Genomic DNA, 8,982 nt, shown 5'->3' with positions numbered 1-8,982 from the left:
TTAGACCTGGGTCGCATATTTTGAATTTTAGATTATCAGGTAAAGATCGACGGAGACTTACGTAAAAACCGCGATGCTTCCATCCACCCACTTCCAGACATTTTCTTCTTCCTTGTCATTCAAGCCCAGCCAGAAGAAGCCTTTGCCTGTGACTACATTCTTTAAAAACACCTAAAAAGATAACATAATTTGAACGGATTTTTTTCCCAATCTGAAGTAATAATACATATTTTTATTTACCTGTTCCTCATTGTTGTTAATAATGACCAGGTGAGCATCCATGTTGGAACAAAAGGTGCTGGCCTCCTCATAGTTGACCTTCTGAGTGGTGGCAGAGAAGTAATAGCAGCTGTCAGAAAACCTTCTAAACTCTGAGGGGCAACCTAAAAATGATTAAAAAGTTCACTTAAGTTATTGACGATCAGTAGTGGGAAGAAGCAATGTTAGTTGTATGCTTAATATTTCTGCGTCTGTACATAATTCTGAGTACAGTTATACCTCTTTACATGCGCCTCTAAATATGAGTTTCGATACACGAATTTTATTTGGATACATGTTTTTGCTCCAAATATGAGGGAATATCCAAGTCACAAGAATTCCCAAAGGCTACCACTAGAGACAGTTTGAGACCAATCGACACCGCTCATCGCCAGCATTAGCATTTTGATTTGCACATGCAAAATACAACAGGCACCCCCAAAAACTGGAATAGATTTTTTGTGTGTGAAAGTTCATTTAAAGTTACAGTAACCATTATGTTAAGTGTACAGTAAGTGCTTACGCATCATCACCAGTCTCTCGATCACTTACCTGTAAACCTCAACCGTTGCTCCCTGTATTAATGGTTGCAATTCCCCTTATTAAGCTATAAGAAACCTTACAAACACCACGCGCAACTATTTACTTACAGCAAGGAAGCCCATGTGAAATACTGTGACAGTATTAGCAGTCTACAATGACGTTGTCATCTGCTACCAGGGACTGGGACGATGAAGATTAGAACCAAAATGGGCAATATTAGATCAGTCTTTTTCAAAATGTTTCCACCCATTTAAAAATCGTTATACGCTGTACACAGTTGTAAATGATCAAAAAACATATAAAATACTGTGAAAATGTATAAGTTGACAGGAATGCGATCTCTGTCACTCCTCTTTGAAACACCTCTTTCCCTCTGCACCACCATTACACCTTTGTTACGGCGATTGCCTGCGTGGTAAGTGCTCATAATAAACTCATATTTTATTTTGTTAATCTCTTTCATCCTCCTTTTGTCTCGAGATACAATAGACTACCCTACAGGAGTCACCCTGTCAGTTGTATATGTGGCAACGTCGGGTATGACTGAGCAGTTCGATTTTAGAATGATAGTCTTTATCGCAGTGCTTGCATGTATAGGCACTCAGTGGTGCATCATTTTATTTATCTGATTACTGTGTTTTTGTGTTTAATTGCTATTTGAATGTGTATTAAGTCTTTAGGAAGATGTGTTTTATAGTTACTTAGTAAAGTTTTTAATTATCTTATGCTGGAAAAATGGGGCAGCATGGCAGCGCAGTGGTTAGCGCATGTGCGGCACAGTTCATGTCTTGGGAACCTCCTGCGTGGGTTCAAATCCAGCTCCAGACTTCCTGTGCGGAGTTTGTATGTTCTCCCCGTGCTTGCGTGGGTTTCCTCCGGGCACTCCGGTTTCCTCCCACTTTCCAAAAACATGCATTTAAGGTGAATTGGCCGGTCCAAATTGTCCCTAGGTGGGAATGAGCGAGTGAGTTGTCTGTCCCCGTGTGCCCTGCGATTGGCTGGCAACCAGTTCAGGGTGTCCCCTGCCCACTGCCCGATGATTGCTGGGATGGGCTCCAGCACCCCCGCGACCCTACTGAGGACAAGCGGTGTAGCTAATGAGATGAGAGATGCTGGAAAAATGTGCTTGTTACACAAATTCAAGCTACGAGCATGATCCTGGGACGAACTAAGCTCGTATTAGGACGTGCCACTGTTTTGGTTTCAAGAAATATTTTTCTATAATTTGACAGTACTATGAATCCTAAACCTTATTTTCTTGAGAAAGGTCCACAAATATGACTACATAAAAAGGTTTGGGTTCGTTAAGATTGTAAATACAGACTTTCTTTTTTCCGTTTCTTTATTTTACAACATTAACGTTCAAGTAAAGAAGTGGAGAAACTGTTTAACCTTTCAGAATGCAGTGTTTCTGGCACCCCTAGTACAAACAGTGCGATAATGAGATAAGCTCTAATGACGTCTTTCATTTAATCTGTATCACTGGTGGCAAAGTATCGACGCCCTCACCTCCACAACCCAAGTTTGAATTCCATTGCATACAATATATTGCAAATTGGATCAGCAAAGTTTGATAGATAATTGCCTAAATGCAGTGGTATTCTGTAAAATGTGTGCAGTAATGCACGCCTTAGAGTACCGTTTGCATTTCCAATCCTATCCTTCAAATTCTGCAGTATGGAAGGTGCACTGGGTTATGAGGTGCAGTTGCAAATTTCTGGCCAATGTTGGGTTTTCAGGTGCGCCTTATCGTCCAGAATATACGGTACTTTTGTCACATTTGCAATTTATTTTAAATTAAGAAGTAAGACAAATATGTTTGTGTCAGACCAACCAGAAGCAGAAGTGGGGGCAGGCTGTGGAACCTGAGCCTTCTTTGTTGCTGTCGTTTGTGTTACATCAGTTGTTTTGGGGGCAACGGTAGGCTTCACTGGCTTCAAAACAACCGGAAGCACTGGTGCGGGCAACCCGGGCAACCCTGGAGGCCCGGGAGGGCCAATGGGTCCGACTGACCCACGTGGACCCTCTGAGCCGGCAGGTCCGGCAGCTCCTCTGAGACCCTGTGGTCCTTGAGGCCCTTGCACACCAGGAAGTCCATCTCTGCCCGGAAGGCCTTGAGCTCCAGGGTCGCCTTTGTCTCCAGGGATTCCAGATCGACCCCCAGCTCCTCTTGATCCTTTAGACCCAGGAAGGCCTCGGGAACCAGGTGGACCCTTTGGACCAGGTCCACCTTGTGCGCCGGGAGAACCTCTCTCACCTTTTGATCCTATCATACCTTGTACACCCTTGTCTCCTTTTTCTCCTTTCTGGCCTGACTGACCAACCGGGCCTTGGGGCCCCTTGTCTCCCTTGGGTCCCCTCGGACCTGGTGGACCTAAAAGACAATTGAAGACAATTAGAAGGCCTATTATACAATACAACCTTAACTACAATTTCAAAACACTTGAGTGGAAAACAAAATTGGCCTATTTTGCCACCAGGTGTATTGTACAAAATGATTGTTTCTGGATTGTCTTGAACAAACACATTTTTAAGGTCCGTTTTTAAAGTGTGTGTGTGTGTGCGTGTGTGTGTGTGTGTGTGTGTGTGTGTGTGTGTGTGTGGTGTTTATTGTTTGTTATAGACAAACAATGTGATTCTAATGTGTCATTTGCGTTTTGACACAGTTTTCCTGTTAATAAATAAAAGGTTAGCTTGCCCTCGGGAAACTATATGATTTTTAAATTGAAAACCACTATGTTAATTGTATTATACAGTGAACCCTCATTTATTGTGGGATTATGTTCCAAAAATAACCCATGCTTAGCAAAATATGTCAAATATTTTTTACAATTATTACATTTTTACTGTATTTTCACACCAAAAGGCGCACAAATTACAAGGTACACCCCTAAAAAATAGTCTTCTGTCATATATATTTTACAGGGTTGGGTAGGGTTACTTTAACTGGATTACTTTCAATTACTTTTGGATTACTCCAATACCAAATATGCTAATAAAAGACAAAAGAAACTAAATGTGAATAAAATTACTAAATTTTGTGCAGGCTTGGGGAGTAACGGAATACATGGAACGGCAAAAATGATGTTGGCAAGCTGTTTGGTTTTATTTTCATTTGGTTTCTGTAGCATTTTATGTGAGTTTTGCCGTAGATCAAAGAAATCAAAGCCAGGAGAGAAAGCTTACCACGTGTTGTGAGTCATAATTTTATTCATATTTAGTTTCTTTTGTCTTTTATTAGCATATTTGGTATTGGAGTAATCCAAAAGTAATTGAAAGTAATCCAGTTAAAGTAAATCTACCCAACCCTGATATTTTATACATAAAGGGCACAGGACTATAAGGCGCGTTAAATCAATGCTACAGTAAGTGCAACCATTTTTACTAGTCTATAACAATGCCCTTATAGCATATATTAATGCAATAATAGATTTGCCATAGTTGATCAGTTGAACCGAAACTCGCAAAACATTGCATGCATTGGAAATCGAACTGAGGTCGCAGCAGTGAGAGGCTAAACGTAACAATGAGTCCAGTAGTGATAGGATGATGGGAAAAGGCATTAGATCTCGTTATCACAGTATTTTTACTCATGGTGCCATAAACGAATGTTAGAGAAAGGAGAAAACAGAAAGTCTTCCACAAATATATAAAAGCAAAAAAAGCACGACGATGGAAGGAACTCTTTGGTGCATCTGATAATGAATCGGACTTTGCGTTTATTTATATCCTTAAGGACACATTCTATTTTTTTCATTCTCTCACATTCCTTGCTGGTACGAAGTAAAAATACTGTAGTACAATGTTCCCTCTAATTTTCCACAGGACTGAGCGTTCACACAAAGTCGGTGAGCAACGCCTGAAACAACAGTGAGCAACAGCAATTCCAAGTGTGGCAACTAAGTCATTATCAAACATGTCCAAAACTTGAGTTTCCAGCAATGCAAAAAAAATTTCACTTTTGAATGAATTGACTAATATATTATTGCAAAGGTTGTACGGCCGACAAACGTCATTTGTTTTTACAATTCTTTCACAAAATGTACATTTCTTTTTTTTCCTGGTATCTTTTGTCGCATTATCCTAACATTTTTGGGGGCTCATTTAGTCGGTCGCACGATACACAACTGTATTTAATCAAATTTTTTGGTGAAAGTACAATGTTGGCAACAAGATTGACTTGGTGTAATTGGAAATTATTTGAATGCAACACAAACTTTTTCTTCTTTTTCCCTGTTTTTTTACACATTTTTTTAAATTCCTTTAAAAAAAATCTCATTGTGTTTATTTTTTCCTAGCTGTTACTTTTTCTTTTTGTTCTCTATTTAATTGTTTTCTTTGTTTGTTTCTTTCCTTTTTTCTGGCTTTTTTCTAAATTTTTCCTTGTTTTTTCTCTTTTTGTTTCTTTTTTCCTCAGCTTTTCACTACTTTTTCATTTTGGTATTTTTTTCTTTTTTGTTCTATTCCCCCTTCCTTTAAGTCATTTTGTGCATTATTTTACATAATGTTTGGCCATATAGGGATGAAAGAAGCAAAAACAACCTGAAGAGCCGTTTAGGGCCCGAAAGAGCCGGTTTCTTTTAGTAAGCCGAGCCGGAGAAGCCGGTTCTCGAAAAACTCTACTGACTTTACTTCACTTCGTTCTACTTCGACCTTGACTTCCAAATACCGCATTCAGAACACAACGTCAGGCGAACCCTTGTATTTTTACTTTCATGTAATGTAATTTTGACTTAATTTGCTTCTTGATTAGCAATTTCAGCCCTGATTTTTGTGAGCTGGCTAGATTTTCTTGTGCGCTGAAAAGCTCTGGGTAGTGCGCAATTGCGCACACACGCAGCTTAGAGGGAACATTGCGCTAGATAGATTTACTTGTGCCCTGAGAATGTGCGGGCAGTGCGCGATTGCGCAGCTTAGAGGGAACATTGCTGTAGTATGACAACAAGATAAAATGTAATGTTATTTCATATGTCATCTGTACTACTGATGGTCTAATGGTGTCAGCACTGTCTACCGCCGCGACCCGGGTAGATTCCTGTTCCATGCAATGTTTTGAGATTATGGTCAGCGATTTTAATCAAATGATAGATCTATGGGAATACACCGTAAAACCTCACACACATATACTGTGTGCAACTCATCCAACATAGTGGTATGTAATGCACACTGGTTTATAAGGTGAACTTTTGAATTTTGGGCCAATATGGCATATGTAGGTGTACCTTATAGTCCGGAAAATACGCTAAATACTCTATTGCACAGAAAACTAAAGAAAAAAAACCCTTTATACAGGCACCAACATTTGTTTAACCATTGTATATCTGTTTATATTTATTACAAATGCATTGAATTATTTTTTACCAATCACTACTTTCTTCGGGACTGTTTAGCCAATCAGAATGCAGAACACAAGGCTTGCTGAAAATCGGTGAAGCAGCGAGACCGTGAAAGGTGTACCGCCTTATAGCTAGAGATAACTATATAATGTTAAATTTAGGACAATTTTCCCCCGAATTTTTGCTTGCACGTCCTTATCTTACCCTTCAGAATAGTGAAGTTGGTGATGAGCTGCGAGTGCTTGCTGTCCACCAGTTTCATTTCCTCCATCACCTGAGAGAGGCCGTTGACTTCCTTGTCCAGCCGAGCCACCAGCTCGTCCTGCTGGTTGCGCATGTCTCTGCTTTCGGCCCTGACTTCGCTGACACTGCCGTTCAAGGCCAGCAGCACGTCCGAATGGCGGATAACCGTTTCGGCGCACGATCTCAGACCGTTCAAGTCCGAGCTGATGGAGCCGAGGAGCTGCGTGGCGAAACTAACGTTGCCGGTCACACGGTCCATTACACTCTCGTGCCTGTCCAGGCGTGCTTCCATCCCGTCAAATTTGGACGAGGTGGCATTATCGTGGTCCCGCTGGCGGTCCATCAACTCCCGCAAGTTCTGGTCGTGGCCCTCGGCCAGGAGAGAAGTGTTCTGGATATGGCTTGCCAACGTGCTAAGCTGACCCCCCAAATCGTCCAGGGATTCGCCATTGGACCGCGCTGAGGCAGAGTTGTTTTCTGCCAAAATATGAAGATTCTGAACTTTTTCCTTAAGCCATTCTGCATCTGCGCGGGTTTGTCTGGCGGACTGTTGGAGAGTCTGGTAGTCATTCTTGAGCTTTTGCACAGCCTGGCTGGCGTCTTCCACTGTCTTCTGCAGTGAGCTCAGCATGTTGCGCTGTTGGGCCTGCGTTATGTTGAGCGCGCTGATGCTGACCTGTGCCTGGCCCTGCTCCCGGATTTGACCTTGGATTTCAGACTGGAGCCTGGCCGTGTTGGTCTGAAGGTCGCCGATCATGCCGCCATAAGATGTCAGTGTTCGGTTGACGCCATTTAGCGAGGCGGCATTGTCCTTCAGTAAACTCTGCAGGGAGAGATGGCTGTCCTCCGTGTCATCGCCGGTCAGCTGGAGTCCGCTTAGCGCATCCCTGTTGCGGTTTGACCTGAAGGCGATATCGTTCAGTTTGTCCTGCAGGGTCTCCAGATCCGACTTGAATGTCTTGATATCGCTGGTGGTGTTTCCAGACTTCTCGCTCGTCTGATAGTCTGAAAGAGGAAAGTAAAAAGGGGAATCGGAAATGATCCACAATTCAGAGGTAAGATCGAGTTTAAAACAATCCGGCCAAACCTGACCTGGGCCCACGAGTATTAAAACCCAGCGTTCCTGTAAAATTTGCCTAAGATACCAATCCAAGACATACCCAAAGTAAATTGAATGCTGTTCTTGAACCGTTTGGAAAATATGGATGGTTTTTGTCTATTTTGGAAGGTAAGAATCTGAAATTTTGTCACAAATTCAAATAATCACTGCAAATGCCACTAATATTAAACATCTCAGTTGGAACACACAGAAACAGAAGATTTCATTCTTGCCTGAATTTATTTTTGCAATAAATGCCTGCAGATGATTGTTGCACAGGCATATTAGCCAGAAAACTGGTGAGAGAATAGCTTGAAGCCTTACCTGGTACCTAGTCAAATTGTATCACTATCCAAACAATTTAAGACCGTTTGTACACTTTTTTCTAAAGGTTGGTCTAACCGTCTCCAAAAGTGGCCATTCAGAGATGACAGGTTTACGGCTTTAAAAACTTACTTTGTCCACGTTTTTACAAATGAGTTGTAAATGTTTGACTTCTATTTCCAGAAATCAATCTACGATGGTGCACACTTTCTGCGTAAAAATGGATACAGAGTTGCATTTACGCACATTTATTTTTGGCTCTGATTTGAATGCACATCAAAATGGATTTTGGGGGGGAATTTTATTGTTTGAATCTGTTACCACTGGCTAAAGATATTCTTAGCTAAAAAGGTACTCTCGGTTTCATCAATACAGGCCCTTATAGACTAATGCGGGCTGTGGACTGTGAAAAAAGCCTGCTATTGACCGAGAGTGGTGTCAATCAAAGGGCCAGAGGCTAACAGCCATATTGGGAATCATTTTTCGATTTGGTTTATTTGCAAACAGAAATGGTGTGGCGAAAAGAGCACATAATAACAAGGCTGTTTTTTTTAATCTGTCGACATTATCATGTATTTTTCAGTTAATGTTTTACATCATTGGATTCACTAGACAGTCCTGGATCTAACGACTCCATGTTTGCGGGGATTCAACTCATTTGAGGACTGCATGACGACGTCTTTGGTGGGTTACGCCGGCTTAATAGTTTTCGGGTGTCTTGTTTCAGACTGATCGTAATGTTTCTGTGATGAGTACATTTTGAAATGAGAAAAGAGTTTAAGCTTTCCATTGATATGTGACTTGATGCATTTCAGTGACTGGTGACATTGTACAAACATATTTGTTGATCAACAAATATGGGCCGTCGGAACGTCAGGTGACTCATGGGGATTTTTTAAAAATGTTTTTGCTATTTTTGTTCAACCTTTGTATTTTACTGTATCTAACTGTTTTTACCTGTTTCCTCCCTGGTTTTGCCACATTTTCAATTAATTGTATCTGAAAAAAGTGAAACCTTCATCTAGCAAAATTAGCTGCCGGTGTTAAAAATAAATAATTCTTACTTAATTTTTAGATTTAAAAAAAACGTCAGTCAAAGAATAAAAATATTACTCAGAACTAGCGAAACCAGTGGTTCAGTATTTATGGTCTTTTTTGTGTATGTGTGTGTGTATATAT

The 8,982-nt window shown here is 40.9% G+C and overlaps 1 protein-coding gene across 2 annotated transcripts in view; it reads right to left on the bottom strand.

Annotated features, from left to right (window-relative positions):
* Positions 1-8,982, bottom strand: part of colec12 (collectin sub-family member 12) — a 44,329-nt gene that overhangs the window by 2,737 nt on the left and 32,610 nt on the right. Inside the window, exons 5-8 of one of the 2 annotated variants that reach the window (XM_088326400.1) lie at positions 6,342-7,385; positions 2,636-3,175; positions 241-383; positions 62-171 (exon numbers count right to left, since the gene is read on the bottom strand). In XM_088326400.1, coding sequence (XP_088182526.1) covers positions 62-171; positions 241-383; positions 2,636-3,175; positions 6,342-7,385 — 1,837 coding nt within the window. Of the gene's footprint in view, positions 1-57; positions 172-240; positions 384-2,635; positions 3,176-6,341; positions 7,386-8,982 lie in introns of those variants that run through there. The other variant, XM_088326409.1, reaches the window with a different exon arrangement.

This window comes from Urocampus carinirostris, chromosome 1 (genome assembly GCF_059441175.1).
Source record: "Urocampus carinirostris isolate Australia breed hairy pipefish chromosome 1, RoL_Ucar_1.0, whole genome shotgun sequence".
Lineage (NCBI taxonomy): Eukaryota > Metazoa > Chordata > Actinopteri > Syngnathiformes > Syngnathidae > Urocampus > Urocampus carinirostris.
Note: the sequence above shows the minus strand (reverse complement) of the source record. Positions and strands in the feature narration are given on the sequence as shown.